The sequence below is a fragment of the Trachurus trachurus genome, assembly GCF_905171665.1.
Source record: "Trachurus trachurus genome assembly, chromosome: 24".
Lineage (NCBI taxonomy): Eukaryota > Metazoa > Chordata > Actinopteri > Carangiformes > Carangidae > Trachurus > Trachurus trachurus.
This window is the reverse complement of record NC_139910.1, coordinates 7,636,473-7,654,790: the sequence shown is the minus strand read 5'-3', so window position 1 is coordinate 7,654,790 and position 18,318 is coordinate 7,636,473. Positions and strand designations below refer to the sequence as shown.

Here is an 18,318-nt window from a genome sequence, read left to right as displayed (position 1 = left end):
TAATTTATACTGTAGGGCCTGTTTTAAGCTGCACTCCAGTTTTACAAGATGCTCAGTCTCAGTCATCAGCCTGTGAAAACAGTTCTTGTTTACTTGTCGAATCAATAAATTAAGGGGAAAAATATCCTAATCTGATCTTTATCACAGTATAAACAACTGATAGCACAATAGAAACGGTCTCATCTGGCAGTGAATTCAAAGAAAGGTTGTTGTAGTGTCTTGACATGATGTATTCCCTGCAGCTTTTAGTATGAACCCCAAAGATCACAGCTACTGCACTGTACTGAACACAAAACTCAATAAACCAAAACTTATTTTATCTGATCTTTTCTTATCTTAACTAACTTTAAAGGTGCACTCCACCAATTCTACAAAAATTGGCCACTGTGGCTTCAAACAGACACACTGGTCTAATGCTGCATTTATGCAGTGTTAGCAGAAATGCAGGAACGTGAAAATGATTCTGACTTGGTAGAGTTCAAACATTATAACAAGATGACTGCCACTAAAAACATAACTTAATCGGCCAAAATCAACTTCTTTTGTAATATTGCATATTTGAATCAGTGCATAAACAAGTGATATAGACACTCTTACATTGCCTTAAAGGGGACATATTATGGAAATATCACTTTTTGAAGGCTCTTTAACAGATATTTGGATGTTTGTATTGCCTTCCGGCCCCAAAAATGTGAGAATTTACAAAAAATCTGTCATTTTCAGACTCCCTAGGTTGAAATCCATATGGTTTTACGAGCCGTTCCCTCAGTTGTCTTCCAGTGATGTACCTAGGATTTGAATTTGCATAGTACCACCCCTACCTGGTACCAGTAGAAGGGGCGGGGCAAGCAGTGGTTCATTTGCATTTAAAGGGACAGGCACTGAGACCAGCCGTTCTGAACAGGGCTGTTTTGAGAGGATGAAAAGCGCTGTGATGTTTGATCCTTGGGGTATTTTGACCAAAGCATGTCACAGACATGTCTCTAAGACACCTGGAAACTATTTTAATTCGTGGAAAAGGGGTATAATATGTCTCCTTTAATCAATGAATGTATTATTGGATATGAAGGATCCAATGTTTTTTGTTTCAAATAGTGAAAGAAAAAAACAGTATAGAGATAATGACAGGCATATTGCACATAAACACATTATCTAATTATCTGGAGTGTAACTGAGCGACCCTGTAGTTATGACTCACATGTTGTTGTGAAATGGGTTTAGATTTACCACCTGAAGGGAAGAAGTGTGTATTGTGTTTGTTCACCTTTGCCTTGGCAGAAGTCCAGCTGCAGGATGGTCTGCAGCAGTGAGTCGGTGCTGAGGGTCAGGTCAAACTCAGGGCCCACTTTTGGCTCCAAGGCGCCTTTCACCCACTGGTCCTGAGACGACGTCACTCGCTTGACCAGGGCGTCAGAGATCTACACAAAGACACACACACACACACACATATAAATATATATATAGGAGAATCATCAAAGGAAAAGACACGTTCACACACACACAGAGGAATTGGGAGCTCATGCGTTCAACATCTCCATTTAAATATGCTCGGGAGGCTGCGATACCCTCGCTGCATACAGAACAGCTGCTCTTCTGGGATCGGTTCCATCCGTGGCTTCATTACATAGTGTCCGACATGTGAAATGAGGCAAGCATTAGTGCAGTTCAAATATTTAAGGATATGAATTAGACCCCCTCATCTTCCCTGTACGTAACAGCTTCTTCACTGCCCTAGAAAAAAAAAAAACTCTAAGTGAAAACATTACGTTAAACTACATTCAACTGCAAAATATCCCCATTGCTATTTTCTTTAAAGGCAAAAAACACGAGCGGAGGATTTGGAGATTCAGCCTCGAGCATAAAGAGAATAGATGGCTCCATTTAACTCCAGTTTCTCCCTCCTCGTCAGATCAGCTGAAATTACAAATGATCCTGAGCTTTTATTCGGCTCTAAAAACCTCCACCCTCCGTTATAGCAGCCTTTTACACTGTATTTAGGCGCTGGCAGCCGTATAGAAGCACATAATCAATACATTATTAAAAATTCAGATGAAATAGAAGAGAGAGGATGTATGCGTCCCACAGGAGGGTCTTTGATCTCTATTTCATGTCTCCCTTTAACCTTAACTCGGTTTCTCTGGAGCGATCGCTCTCCAGGAGGAAGAATCATTAACAACCAGGAGCAGAGACAGTACTTACATTTTATTTCCTCTGTTTTCCCGACATAAAGCTTTTATTTTCACCTGATTTTGAGAAGATTAAACTTTATTTTAAGTAGAATTAATGAGTAAGTAAGTAAAAATGTAGGGATGTATGACCGCCGTGGGCGTCTGGACAGTAAGTAATAATAAAAATTCATAATAAATAATAGATGATAATAATCCAGTGAGTCCATTAATGAGCCACTTCCTGTTGGCACTGGGAACAAAGGATCTCCTGAACCTCTCAGTCACTTGTTATATGAACTATGCATGAACTGAAATACTCATGTCTGTTTCCTCTTTGTTTGCCAATTCACAGACAGAGACATGCACATGAAGTCACGTTATACCTATGTTCAGGCCCAGAGAGGGTTAAGACTCCAATTAGAGGAATCCAAATAGATTTAGGATTATAAAACGTGCAGAAAACACCTGTCACAGATACATTCATTTAAACAAAATCTATAGTTTTTAACTCTTTATCAAGCACATTAAGTCACTTCTTTGTGATAAATACGATAAAAACAATGTAGGGCCTATTAATACATGTTCCTATAAATAAAGGTAGCTTCATTAACCTTGATTTGCGGCAAAAAAAAAAAAAGAAAATGGTCCAGGGCTGAAATTTTTTGAATTTCCAAGTATTTAACAAAGTGCACTATAAAGGGTTTAAATTGTATTTATCAATGATTTGTAATGAAGCGTCAAGGCGTCAGTGTCTCAGATCTTCTCTTCCACATCCTCCCTCTCCACAGGAGTAGCTACATGTTACATTTGACCTTTTTCTCTGTTTGGCCTAAACGCGCTCTGATCAATAACACATCGATCGGCCGCATCGAGCATCTGAGGCTGCTGATAGCTGAACGGGTCGGGTCAATTAAAAACGATCAGCCGCAGTATTAAAGCAAAGTTAAAGCTTCCTGTGCTGCTGTGTGTGTGTGTGTGTGTGTCTGTGTGTTGGTTAGACGACTGTGCGTTGTTGTTGTTGCTCTTCTTCTTCCTCTTCCTTTTCTCCCGTCAGCTCTGTGCTGTGTTTTAATCTGAGCTGGCGTCACAAACATCAGAGGCTTCCTGCAAAGCTGATTTCTCCTCAGCAGCTCAGAGCAGCCGAGTTGTGTCGCACTTCCTCCTTCCTTTCAACTTCACATTTACATATTTTTTTGTTTGGTTGTTTGTTTGTTAATACTTAAAACTTGATTCAAGTTGATTTATTTAAACGTGAGGCCTCCGTGCTGTTTCTGCCTGGAGTTTTTATTCTGAGAGACTTAAAGGAGTCGCCTGTTGTTCCATGATGCTGATCAACTTCCCTGAAGAGATTGATCTGTTTTTGATAGTTTATGTATGAGAGTTCATTTCTTAAGGCGAAGGGACGACATGGCGCCTCCTGCTGCGTGGACACATGAATCTGTGTTTTCCGTATCTTCGAGGAAATTGTGCTAATAAATAGTTAAAAGCAGCAGCAGCAGCAGCAGCAACAGACTCATGATCCTCTCGTGCTGTGAAAACCACAGGTGTCCAGATTTTGGGTGATTTTTGGGGGGGGATAAATTAAAGGATGAGCTGCTCCCTGCTGAGCCGAGACGTTTCTCCAGATCCAAACACTTTTAAAACCATGTTGGACTGAATCTTTTTTTTTAAATATGTCGCCTCAGAGCTGGAACAGATCCAAGCGCTTGTTTTTCTGAACTCGTCAAAAGTTTGTAACATTATACACTTTTTTAAAACGCACACTGTTGCACCATGGCAGCCTGTACCTGGAGGAATCCACTGGGGTCGTTCTCTTTGAGCACCTCCAGGCAGAACTCCATCATCCCCGTGGTCTGACGTAGCTTCATGGTGCAGTGGGTGATCTGGTCACGAACCACCTGAAGGAGACACAGCAGAAAGAAAAAAATCACTGTTGAACCTTTTTAAACAATTGTAAAGTCGCCACGGACCCACGAGTGCTGAGGGAGCTGTTTGCAGTCTTAATATATTGGATTTTATTGATGAAATTACCACATGGAACAGCTCTGGACAAATATAAACGTAGCTGGCTGATAGAGCAGTGTCACCATTTAAAATATTGATATGTCACTTCAATCGATGCAGAATCAAATAGAATAGAATAGAAAGCCTTTATTGTCATTGCATTACAAAAATACAGTGTGCAACTTGGTGTCATAAAAAACAGACACACACATTCATTTACATACACACACACACACACACACACCCTGAAGAAGAATTCACATACATACAAACCAGGAGGTACTGTAGCAGTCAGCAGCCAAGACAACCAGTCTCTTCGCAATTTATTTCAATTTGTGCAAAGACACCTCCTCATTGAGAAACATTTACTTCCTGGTAGGTGGAGTTTAAAACCTATTGGATCTTTAGCCTTTACCCAATCGCTAACGCAATGAAGCTGCTGCACGCTGTAAACAACCACCATCCCCCACTCACTGCAATGAGCAAAGCAAAGCGAATGTGTGCTAGATATCTCATCAACGACAGCTGCAGTTTTTTTTCCCACTCTACAAATCTAAGAATACACAGAACAAAAAACTTTGTTAACTCTGCTTTAATTCTTGGAGACAGAGTTGCCGCAATGGAGCGAATAGCTTCGTAAACGTCAAGCTTAGCGCATAAACTCAGCGTCATTGTTTTCAGTCACTCCTTCTGTTCTCTGATTGGGCTGTAGATCCATTTCAATCCCAGGTGGAAGACTGAGGAGAACATATGTGGGCGGAGCCAGGTTTGTTTTTTTGGGTTTTTTTTTTAACCTTTATTTAACCAGGCGAGCAAATTAAGAACAAAATTCTTATTTTCAAGTGCAGCCTGAAGGGGAAGGGAGAGGGGAGTGCTAAAAGTGACTTGAAGCTGCTTCCAGAGGGCAACAGGTCTAACAAGTCTAATCCAGTCCAGGGAAGAGTCAGTGATCACATCCTAAAACACTGTGATATTTTAGTTCTTACAGGTCTATATAACAGCACGAGGAGCACAGAGAGACTCGGTGTGGAAGGCGGCTCTCTGCTCTCAGGCTGATGTAGGACTGCTCTCAGGCTGTGTGTCATTATCATTGTAATTAGACAGAGACGGAGAACAGACGTTCAGACGTGGGCGACTGGAGGCGGCGGAGACGACAGGTGTGTTTGTGTCTGGCAGGAAACCGACAGGAAAGAGGAGCAAAAAAAAAAATTGGCTCAAGATATGATTGGAGCACGTCTTTCTAAACAACCCACACACACACACACACATACGTCAGTCGTCTATCTGCTGGCTGAACTCCGAGCAGAAATGGAAATGAGATTTGGACGAGTGGACGTCGGAGGCTAATTGAAAGTCAGCGAGCTGTCACCGGCTTATTAACCTTTTGTTTACATTCACTCACACCAGCAGCACATCAGTGATTCCAAACGACTTGTTCTGATACACGTCATTTATCACACATTATCTACACGTATGTGCACACGGTCGCGGTAGCTATATGCTGCTGATACGTCAACTTCTCACAGGGTGAAGCCATAAGAAACTAGACACAAAGAGTTTTGCGGTGTCGGTGAATCCACGATAATTAATTAAACCGTTAAACAATGGCCGTCGAAATGAGAGAGAGAGATAATTAGATGAAGTCTTGGTAATTAGTCGGCTGGTTTAATGAGATCACAGTTAATTATCCACCTGTCAGCTGATGTTTAAGTTGAAATATGACAAACATGAAGAGACAAGCAAGAGAGGATCAAACCAATATAGATTTATTTTTGATTATTTTATTATTTGTAGGCTATCATTTTATTTGACTCTTTTATCTGCATAATAAGTCTTTCATCTTTTTCTCTAAAGCATTCTGTGGCGTCCGATCAACACAGGTGCTCTAAATTCATCACGATATAGTTATTAACACATTTATTAATTCATACATTCGTTAGAGGGACAGTACAACACTTTGGAAAATTGGCCCATTGCCATAATCCCAAGAAACCGAAACCAAGAAATCCCATTAGCCTCCGTAGCGTAGCTCTGAGCTGCTCACGGCTCTGCTCCGCCGTTCTAAAAATAGCTTGCACCGACAATTAAAGGTAACGAACCTACTGCTATGACTATAGGGATTATGGCAAATGGCCAATTTTCCAAAATGTTGAACTATCCCTTTAAAATGTTTAATTTGACGTTAAATTAGCGCAGATGGTCAAATACTTTCTACATGTGGAGAATCAATCGAAGGTCGTTGAAAGGTCAACAGAGATTAATAGCATCAGGCGTCAGTGTGACATTAACATGCACCAAAATACACACACACACCACACACACATGGCCTACACACACCACACGGCACACACACACCGCACACACACACAGGCAAGAGAAAATTTGCTTTTCAATCCAAACCTGTCTCTTTAATCTCCTGTGTAAACAACATGAAGTGAGGAGCGTGAAGCTTCAGTAAATCTCAGATTTATTTCAATTTCCCAGAGTCCCGCTGGGACGAGCTGCCACCTCCCGCCACAGGCTGCTGCTGCTGCTGCAGGCGGAGAGGGGCCGAGGAGCCGGGGGGCTTCCTCATCACGTACCACACACATCTGGATTAAATCTGAAGGAGCAAATATTGAAACAAATGCAGGGCCAGATGTGACAGAGCACAGACTGGCTGTGAATGAGGATCAGTGGCTGCTCGTCGCACTGCCAGCCAGGTTTCAGTTCAGGTTAGAGACGCTTTGTTGTTGTGTATTTGTTTGGGTTTTTTTGGTTTATTTGATATTTTCAGACTTCCTCCAACCTAAAAATCCAATTAGGTTGTTTTTCAAACCTCTGATACGACACAGATGTCTCTTTTCTTTTTTCTTTTTTTTCTTTTTCTTATAGAACCTTCAATATAAATACAATTTCATACATTCGCCAAGAAAACCTTAACAATAAAATAAAGTGATGCCAAGATAAAAGCATGACACATGTTCCTTCCTACCTCCTGAAATAGCACACTTAGAGCGGTGCACGTCACAGACCTGTGTTGTCATGGTTACCCTGATATAAACACACCACTGCGCCACTGGACATAATATGAGCCACTGATTCATAAAACTACCTGGTCAGGTTTAGAAGAAAAAAAAAATCATGATTTTTTTGTTATAATGAGCAGGCTCCTTCCGCAACATGCGTTTCTGTTGTCATGGTTACTGACGACCAAACCGCCATGGTTCATGTAGGAAGTCATCTCAGTCCTTTGTCTACCTGTCTGACCACCTGCATCCACCTCAACATCCTCCTAACACAGGTTTTTCCACTCTTTTCACTCTGCTCCTGTAATTTTCACTGTGACCACTAGATGTTGCCTGGCAACAAAGTGTAACTATGGTCATAATAACTGACCATATTCACAGCGTCGCCATCTATTCCTTATTCCTTTCCTTATAGTGTCACCACTTGGGGAAACAATTACGTTAGCCGCAGCCTTCATAAAAAAAAAATTAAAAAATACGTTAGCCGGTGTTAGCTGCAACTGCTAACGGTAACATGATTGTTGATATCAGATGGACTTGCTAATGTCATGTAAGATGGAAAAGCAGTAAAACTGTAGATAGTCAACGCACACCCAGGATATTTCACGTTATTCAAGCCTGGAAGATGCTAACAAGCTTTTATTTTTAGCCGATATCAGATGTTGTGGTGAACACCGGAAAGTTAAATGGCTAAATGGTTGTTATGTGACGGCGTTGAGTCTTCCCACCCCGAGTGGTGACGGTTAGCAAAGATGGCGACACTGTGAATATGACTAATAGGCTAATAGGCTAAACTGTGGCACAAACGAACCATGGGGTCATGTTGTACTGGAGGACGTTTTCTCTCTTTCTGGTAAATATACACTGTCTTCCTTGGTGCAAAAAACGTGATTTAAAACTTTACATAAACAGAAATAGAAAAGAAATAACATTAAAATATTCATAAGGAGATTTGTAGCCTACTATCACAGGAACGACAAATGCTGCCTGTGTTGTTTCTTGGCTTCTCTTGTATTGATCTACTCTACTTTTTTTGAATACAACAGTGCTTTACTGTAAAACTCACAACTTAAATGTGTATATTTCATATTTCAGCCATAAAGCTTCTGACTCCAGTAACTGAGACTGAACTGACGCTAATCTCATTCATAGAAAGACCCAGACAGAGTCGTCTGTACAACGAGTCAGAGAGAAGTGAATATTAATCCATCAGCTGCTGGATTATAGCTCAGACTTCAGCGTGTGTGTGTGTGTGTGTGTGTTTGAGTGTGTGTGCTGTGCATGTGTTGCAGGATCTAACCTATGGACGAAACGTGAACGAGGAGAGAAACGAGGGCGCGGGCTTCCTGACATTAACACACAGAGCGGGGTCGGACGTTCAGGACGAGGTGAGGTGAGACTGATGGACTGACGCTCCGGGGTCGAACTTCAAAACCTGACCTGATGAAACTAAGCTGTGGACATTAGACATTAGACTCATGCAGTCAAGTATTTCTCTGCTGTTTAGAAGAGGAAAAGCAAAAAAAAATATGTTGCTTTTAAGAGATTAAGTTGTGGCTTTGGAGAATTTTAGAAACATCTGCCTTTCTTGGTGGAGACAGTCCGTCTATAAAAACAGATTAAAAGCCTTGTAAGTGCTTTTGAAAAAGCAAAAAAAACGAAAGATCATCTTCTCCGACCTTCTACTGGCGTTTATAAATGGAAAAGTGTTGAAGTGCGGTTACGTAATTTCCGCATTCAAAGTCGTCCAAGAGCAACACTTTTCATTCACTGAGCAGCTCTTTCAGTTTTGTTTCCCAGTAAGTGGGAGTATAGTGTGAGAAGCAGTCTTGTGGTTTAAAGGACAATTCCGGGCAAATTCCACTCCCACTAAAAAATCTTCAGATTCCTTCTTTTAGACCTAAAATGTTCGGAAAATACAGCCCCGAGTTGAATTTGCCCGGAATTGTCCTTTAAATTTGCACTGTTTTCATTTATTAAAAGAGAAATGTGGAAGCTGTCGGGGTCCAGGATCAGTGTCAGGATCAGATTTGAGGTCTTTCCTCCTTTATTCTCCACATGAATGGGATCCTGCAGTCAAATCAGTCCATCAGCTGCTGCACACACACACACACACACACACACACACACACACACACACACACACACACACACACACACACACACACACACACACACACACACACACACACACACTGTGCATATGAATATTTATTCATGTGAAGATGCTGCAGGAGTTTATCAGTCATCCACGAGCCGCCGTTCATTCGTCTCTTGTCACGGCTCCATCGCAGCTCTTCCAGCTCTTTGCCCTCTGGCTAAATCTCAATCCCCGGCCTGCAGATAATCACAACAGCTGTCCTTGGGGCCTCCGTCCAACCCCCCCCTCACCCCCTCCACCCCCACCCTGCTTCCTCCCTGCCACCATCCAGACGGTCAGTCGGTCGGTGGGCACGTTGAGGCTGGGCAGGCGTCCATGTGATACGCTGAGACTTAGGAAAACCCCCAGTGGTGGATTAACAGAGGAAAGTTTAAAAAAAAAGGAAAAAAAGAAAAAGGAACGACTTCTGCTAAACAGAAATGATTCAATTTAGGAGCTTTCTCCTTCCTCAGGTATTAAACTCCCCACCGCTTCTTCTGATTATGAAAGATGAGCTCACTTTCATCCCTCCCAGTCGGAGCTGATCTGGTTATTAAATGTAAGAAATCTCTGTAGTTCTGCTTCATCTCATTTGAATGGGCTGAGTTGTCGAGATGTGTCTGCACCAGCTCCAATTCAACATTAAAACCCACTTCTTATGACGTTGTCCGCTGCCTTTATGACTCATTAATATACAACTAATAAAGTCCCTCTTTCTAATATGATTATGGATTGTTAATTTATATAAATATCTGATGTTAAAAAGAAATACTTAACATCTGAAACCAGGTTTTCAGAAGCTAAAACTATTATCCTCTTGTCAAGGGAGCCTAACAATATAACAATTTATAAGAAAGTTTTAGAAAAATATCAATGAAGAGGTTAACTTTGCAAAGTGAAATCAAAAGTGTAGCTTGACTTTATGACGCGTGAGTAGAATAATAGAAAAGCTCTGATTAAATATTAACATTTATATTGTACGTCCAGGTCTGAACAGGACAGCGTGACCTCTGACCTTAAAGACAAAATATTCACTTTATTAATTCTGGACCTGAACTTTTTTTTGCCGACTTTCACAGTTTTTGTAGACAGAAAGTATAGAAATAGAAAGAGAGAGACAGAAACCGAAAATAGCAGGCGAGCAGGCCGCCACATTTCAATATTATTGAATTAAATAACCCAAAATAAACAGATGAGCTCGGCTCAGGAGAGGAGAGGGAGGAAAAGTTGTTTTAGTTTGTCTTGTTGGACTAATGAAGGAGTGATGGAGAAGAGTTTGCAGCATCAGCTCAGTTTGATGACAGCAGGAAAGGTCACGAGGTGGTTAGATGAGGCGACCTGGATCAGTTTTGATGATTCTTCTCATTTCTTACAATCGAGCTGGCCACACACACACACACACACAAACACACACACACACAGAGAGACATTGTGTTACCTTTAGTTTGTACTCCTTCTCCTTGGTGACTTTGGTGAGCAGCTTGGCTTTCTGTCTGGTCAGCGCCTCGATCAGCGAGTCGCACTGAGCCACGAGGCAGGCTTCAAACTCCACGCCGTTCTCCTGAGGCAACACACAACAGAGAAAAAAACCATCATCATAAGCTAAAAAAAAAGACACAAACAATCATCAATTTCCCCTCCTGATGTTATAATATTAAATTCTTCGGGACACTTGAGTCAAAGTTGTGTTATTTTAAGCTGCTGCGACGTCGTGGCTCTCATTAGGAGCCTCTGTCACAAATAATTCAATCACCGCCACGTCCCGAAATAGATCTGTTGGTGTGTTTTGCTTCATTTAGCAGCACGCAGCCGCCTTGTGTTTGTTGCTGATATGTTAATTCATCTCCTTCTATTTTTGTCTCCGATGCATAAAAAAACATCAGTGTGAAGCAGACAAAAACACATACAGTGTGTGTACGACACGTTAAGCATCTGTGCAGCTACACGTGAAAGAAATCATACACTGTTGTGCACGACACGTGTTACTGTAAATGCACTCCTGGTTATTGTTTTTTAATAAAATTATAAAGTGTTTAACTTTTTCAAGATGAAACTCCCTGCTAAATTAATTTTTCTTAATATCTTTATCTTAATTTTTTATGTTTTATTCATCATTTCTTCTGCTCTTTATAATGACAACACATTTATATTAAACTAATTTAATGTAAGATGTAAATAAAATGATGAAAAACAAAGAAAACCTTTAAAAAAAAACATCAATAGACACATGCACCCACCTTTGTTCCTGTTATTTTTATCCCCAGCTCAATAGTTTGATCATTTTAATCTGGATTTTAAAAGAATAAGCTTCTGTAGCAGTGATTATCTTTTATTTTATTTATGCGAAGTTATTAAATGATAATATAACCAAGTGCGTAGTAAAACAACAGAGAGTGAAGAAAGGAACATGAAAGGGATTTATAACATGCTGAATAATGAGGATAATCCATGTAGCTGCGTTCACATCAGTCAAAGATGCTGCACATGGATAAAAGAGTCAACACAACACATCATTAAAAAGTAAAGATAAAATATGTAAAGTGGGAGTTTTAGGGGCTGTGGGAGGTCGGAGGGTAGAGACTGTGGACACAACTCTGTGTCGCGTCAGTTATGTTGTTTTTATTATTATTATTCTTTATCTGAGCACACACACACACACACACACACACACATGATGAGGAGATGAGGTCGTGGATATCAGTGATTTCCAATTAAGCTTCCTCCACTGAGAGACACAGTTCACATCAGTAAGAGGATGAGAGCTGAAGATCTTTATTCCTTCCCACTCCCACACTTTTATTTCTCTTTATCCAGCCATCGCTCCATCGTCTCCGGCTTTCAGACAGAGCAAAGCACTGCTAAGAGTTTTTTTTTTCTTCCTTTCTTTCTTTTTTATCCTCTTCATTTTGCAATCAGACTCTTAATGCCTGCATGTAGAGCCGGGGCTCACAAGATGACAGTGCATATGCAGACTCTATAGATGTGTGTGCGTGCGTGTGTGTATGTGTATGTGTGTGCATGACTGGCAGATGCTGCAGAAGAGATCAGCTGCACTGCACTGTTGTCCACAGGGGAAAATGCACACACACAAACACACACACACACACACACACACACACATGCATAAATACACACTTCACATTTGGCTGATCTGGTTTGTTTTAGTTGAGTGAGTCAGTGGATTTACCTCCCTGCTGCTGCACAGTGTGAGGAGGCCAAATGTGAAGTGTGTGACTGATTTATTAGGAGCTTGTTGTCTATTACCAGGAAGTTCTGCCCCCAGAGCAAGATTTAGTTTATCTACAGAAAAAAAAAAACGTGTAATTTATGTAAAGACCCCCTGCAGTGTGGGGGAGGGCAAACTGATCAGACATGGATATCGGTCGTGGTTTAAAAAAAGCCCAGAGCTCTGCCCCACAACATCCAACAGGAGGAAGAAAATAAAATCCTGAAGCAGCTGAGATACGGTGAGGTTTGAAATGTTGTGCATGTAGAAACAGTTCCCTGTACAGTCACCTGAAAATAGCCACATTAGCATGGTGTAAATAATTTAGATTTTCATACTACGGCTTCTATGGTTAAGGTTTAGTGTAGTAGGTGTATGTAGTGGTTATAATGGCAATTCTATTGAATGCACAAAGATAATAAAGCTAAAAAATATAAGTTAATTAAAGGGATAGTTCACCCAAAATTCAAATTTATGTGCCTTCTCTGAGTTACGGGGGGGGGGGTCCGCGCAGCAGTATTTGTCCATATAATGGTTGTGAATGGATACCAACTTTCTTCGTCCAAAAAGACACACCAAAAAACATCCAAATACCTCCATAGTGCTCATCTGTAATGTCCCTCTTGTATTGAAGCCCTGACATGTTGTTCCGAAAAAATTAAATAAGTCTATATTTTAAGCTTGTTTGTAGCGGAAGCTCCCAGTGTCTCAGTTCACTGCTCTTCCTGTGTCAGTGCAAATCTCATCATTTGCACTGACCGGCGGAACAATTTCTCATGTCGGGGCTTCAATACAAGAGGGACATTACAGACGAGCAGTATGGAGGTATTTGGATGTTTTTTGGTGTGTCTTTTTGGACGAAGAAAGTTGGTATCCATTCACAACCATTATATGGACAAATACTGCTGCACGGACCCCCCCGTAACTCAAAGAAGGGACGGAGGACTCTGAAAATTCTCACAGCTCTTAGTCTACATGAGGGTGAGTAGATAATGAGTGAAATTTGAATTTTGGGTGAACTATCCCTTTAATTAAAAGAGGTTGGGGGAAATATGGTGATTTATAACAAGAATTGATTGATTTTGATCTATTTTGAGTGGAGAATGCCTGTTAAAGAGGAAATGGAGATCTGTTATCTGTTGCTCCTGCCTTTAGGTTGAGGGAAGGAAACAGAATAAAACGATGAATGTTCTTTTTACCTTTTATAACATGGTAGAAAATACACTTCAGGTTTCATTTTGTTTCCTGTGAGTTTCCATGCGGGCTAGGCGGGAGTATCGATCTGTTATTGATTGCTCATGTCTTGTTCAGCCTCAGCAGTAAAGGTTTTGCTATTACATGTGGAAAAAATACATACAACAGTGGACTTGACAGAAGCTGCTTCATGTCCATGTGTGGTCCCTTTTCTATTCCTTGTTAATTTTGCTACAGCTAGAATAAGCTAACACTCGCATTAGCAGTTGTTTACTACTGTACGGTGGCCCGGAGAGCTCAAAAAAATGCACCAAACTGTACCTGGATCTGCTGCAGCATGTTCTTGAGTTGAACCAGGAACTCCTTGGCATCTTTAGCTTTGTCAGACACGCCGTTCAGGGCCTGGGAGAGCTGGCACTGCAGGGACAAGGACAAAAAAACAACCATTATTACACTTAAGCTTTGTTGTGTTTTCAATATTTAATTCTCAGACTGCAGAAATGTGCTCGTGTTTCGTGACAAGAGGAAGAAATTGTATCACAAAAGCAGATTGACACTTAAATCGGGCTTCAAAATGTCACCGACAGTCACCATCACATCACATTAGTCCTGCATTAAGCTGAATCACTGCCCTCCTCATCCTCATCCTCATTCCTCTGCTCAACCAGTAAAACCACTGAGGCTTTTCCACTAAGACGTCGGTTATGTAATCATTCATCCCAGCACGCCGCCGTTCTCCCAGGATGCTCAGCTTACGCCTGATCCCAGCCTGCAGCAAATTAACTGGTACCTCTTCCTTTTCCTCCTCCTCCTCCTCCTCCTCTCTCAGGCCGAGACTCTGCTTTGTCTTAACAACGGGGATTAAGTTTGTAAATCTAGATTAGATTCTGATTGAGATTAGCGGCGATAAAATCCACAATGACTTTAAGATGTAAACACATAAAAAAAGGGAAGAATTAAACAATTAAGGACGTTAATTCAGTAAATAATGATAAAATCATAATTTCAGTCGTCACATAAAGATCTGAAAATCCATTTATGACACAATCCATTCAGTCATTGGTCGTGTTTTCCTGCATTTTGTCAATAATCTCCTCACTCCCATTTGCCCCATAGTAACCTCAGCTCTTCCTGTTTCCCTTCAGTCCACAGCTACTTGCCCCAGTCCCACTCATTTAGTGCTTTCTCACCTGCTCTACCTTTACATATAGATGACCAGTCTGAACTTTTTCATGTGTCTCTGAATCATCCATCAATATTTACGTCTTTCTAAACTGCGATCATCACGACATTTTGACTAAAACATGATTTAATAAAGGGGGAAAACAGCTTAAAATGGTTAAATATTTGAAAAAAATCCACACGCTGCCATTTGCAGAGAATATAAACTACACATTATCTTCAACACGAGCCAAACATTTTGTCAGCAAAGTGCTTAGATCTGAGTGGTGCGACTAATGGATCGGATTCGCTCTGATCCTCCAAAAAACGCAGCTCCTCCACCCAGTTCTCTGACTTCTTCCTCATGATATCTGTAGAGGGGTGAGACACTGATGGTGTAAAATATTTTATCTTTACATCTTCTGTCTGCTGCTGATTTGATTCCGAGCTGTTTATTTAATTTTCACTGACTGGATCATCTCATCTTGTCCGTTAACTACACTACACTTTGTTTTCATGAATTAAATATGAGCAGTGAGGGGGGAAAAAAATGTTGCACCCTTTAATAAACGCAGAGACCCCGTGAAGAAAAGCTCTAAATCAAATGTTTTGGGTGTAAAAAAAAAAGGCTGATTATTTCCTACAAGCCTGTGGGTTAATTTGCTTGTGAGGATGAGGAGCGGTGACAGTGAAGAGACTTGAAGCTCGTGTTGTTTATCTCTGTCCTGCAGCTGCTGCCGTCGTGGATCAGACGGTGACGCAGCCAGAACCATAAACACAGGTTAATTCACATGTTTCACCCCTGCACTCCTCTGCACGGCTGAGACGCCTCCTTTAAGTCGTTAACGCCCATTAGTGTAAAAGAAAATAAGCTTTGCCTACGCTCACATGTTTAGTCAGCAGATAATTCACTAAAGGAGACCATATTTTTTAATTCATAAAGGTTTTTTTTTACTAATATTTGTTACGTATTCATGCATGTGTGATGTTAAATTGAGTGGTGTAGCTGCTTATGGACATTTAGCCTATATAAACCTATAATCCTAACAATCATCTATAAAAACACCAATGTGCAATTCTACCTGCAGACACAGGATTATTTGACATACTGAATAGAAATATCAGCAGAAACAGAACATTTTAAACAACACATCTATGTAATTTCTTTAATTTTATCTAACTTTTTCCGGTGTCTGTGATAAATAAATGATAACAGCACTTGATTATATTGATTTTGATATCAAAATTTGCATACTGAATAGAAATATCTGTGGAAAGTTTAACACACAAAAGTCTGTCTAACACAGTGTTTTTCAACCTTGGGGTCGGGACCCCATGTTGGGTCGCCTGAAATTCAAATGGGGTCGCCTGAATTACTAGTAAAAGCAAAATATTTTTTAACTAATTATTATTGAATTATCATATGAAATTATGATTAAAGACACCACACACAATCTTAAACAACTGTATTCTATACTTTCAGTTTCTCTATTATAAGTTGAGTTCAAATAAAATGCAGCATAAAATATGAGCTGGCACATCTTGATTGACGGGGTCGTCAGAAATTTGTGATGTCAAAATGAGGGTCACGAGCCAAAAGAGGTTGTGAACTAACTGATCTAACATCTTAAATGTTATTGAACTGACACCGGTGTCGGTTCAAGACAGAGACAAAGACGTGATGTTGACTTTATAGTGGAGAGAGACGTATACAGAATATGAGGAGGACCACGACCAGCAGGCAGACTGCAGACAGACTCCAACCAAATCCTGTGTGTGTGTGCATGTGTGTGTGTGCGTGTGTGTGTGTGTTTGCGTGTGTGTGTGTGTGTGTGGATCAGTCACTGGTAAACAAGAAAGGACAGGACAAAGGAAACACACACTGGTACACACACATGCCGAGCTGTGATGAATCTGTTCTGCTGTCGCCACACCCAGGCGGATGGTGGGCTCATGAATACACACACACACACACACACACACACACACACACACACGGCCACCAGAAGGCGATACGATCTGAGAGGGGGAAGACCTCCTTCCTGGTTCCTAGAGAGAAGGAGCTGTGTGTGTCTGCCACACTGAGCGAAGGTCAGACTGGATCACAACTCAAACCCAGGTTTTAAATCCCCTTCATGTTTCAAACAGCTGCTGGTGACATCACATCATAATATCTTGTCAGGCGGATCTATTTTTATCATCCATTGCATGTTTTATTATCCTGAAAATAGGATCATAGTCTCTCTGTCTGAGGTTTCCTCCTTTTATTCCTGTTTCCTACCACAGGCCTGAGGAGACTCCGTGTCGTCTGCAGCACAAATTCCTGAACTTCAAACTTGTAATTTCAGGAAACAGAACAAAAACTGACTCGACTCAACTGTTTTCTTCTGTTTTTCATTGTTATAGCTGCCTTCTTGTGTTGTCTACTTCTTTATATATATTGTGCAATAATACTGTTTTTATGTTTATGGGACTACGGACAGAAATTAGCATCTTGCTATAATCTGGCACATTTACATGTTATGCCCATTAATGTGCACTGTCCCATTCAAACAAACAAATAAAGTTAAGTCTTACAACTTCAATAAAGTGATGAAAATAGTAGTAAAAATTAACAATAATGCTCAATAATCATTACATCATCACTTTGTCGTTTTTATTCCTCAGTGTTCCCTTTAATATAATAAGCCTAGTTAATCAATTGAAATATCTTTTGATTGATTTAGGGCATGTGTTTTCTTTGAGTGATATTGGCTGTTGTTGTGTGGTTTTGTTGAATGTGTACTTTTGTATAGGCTACACAACTTTTTAGGCTACAGTGTGTTTTTGTTGTTCATGTAATGTGATCAGGGCATCCTGGTAAAAGAGAGCTCTTAATGGGCTTATAGATTGATAATAATAATAAAATATTTTATATTATTAGCTTATGGGTAATGTCAGACTTATAACTATCAGTTTGATGCATCACGATCAATAAAAGTTAAATTATATTCAGTTCACTGTAAAACTCTCAAATCTCCTGAAGCAAAGAGTCAGTGTATAATCCCCTCTCCACTTCCACACAATAACCACTCCACCCCCACACCACACACACTCACACACACACACACACACACACACACACACACTCACACACTGATCTTATCCCTGTCCATCCCTCTTCTGCGCCACGTGCTGTCCGGAGTCAGGAGGAGGGACGTGTGGAGGTCATGGTTCACAAATCAAACCAACCCTTCTGTGGAGCTTCTCACTGCTCCTCACCAAGAGGCCATCTGGCCCAGCAAGCTGTCTGTCTGCATGCATGCGTGTGTGTGTTTGCATGTGTGTGTGTGTGTGTGTGTGTGTGTTTGCATGCCAAATTGCTAACAAGAGGATGAGGGATGTGCCATGCACCGCTCTGTCTGCTGGCACCGCCCC

At 40.8% G+C, this 18,318-nt stretch overlaps 1 protein-coding gene across 3 annotated transcripts in view; it reads right to left on the bottom strand.

Moving 5' to 3' along the window:
* The window catches only part of trim67 (tripartite motif containing 67), a gene marked incomplete at both ends in the record, with an annotated part of 57,467 nt that overhangs the window by 12,686 nt on the left and 26,463 nt on the right, over positions 1-18,318 (bottom strand). For all 3 annotated transcript variants that reach the window (XM_084001314.1, XM_084001315.1, XM_084001316.1), the window contains 4 exons: positions 1,265-1,418; positions 3,956-4,066; positions 10,759-10,881; positions 14,062-14,157. In XM_084001314.1, the coding sequence (XP_083857440.1) occupies positions 1,265-1,418; positions 3,956-4,066; positions 10,759-10,881; positions 14,062-14,157 (484 nt within the window). The remainder of the gene's footprint in view (positions 1-1,264; positions 1,419-3,955; positions 4,067-10,758; positions 10,882-14,061; positions 14,158-18,318) is intronic.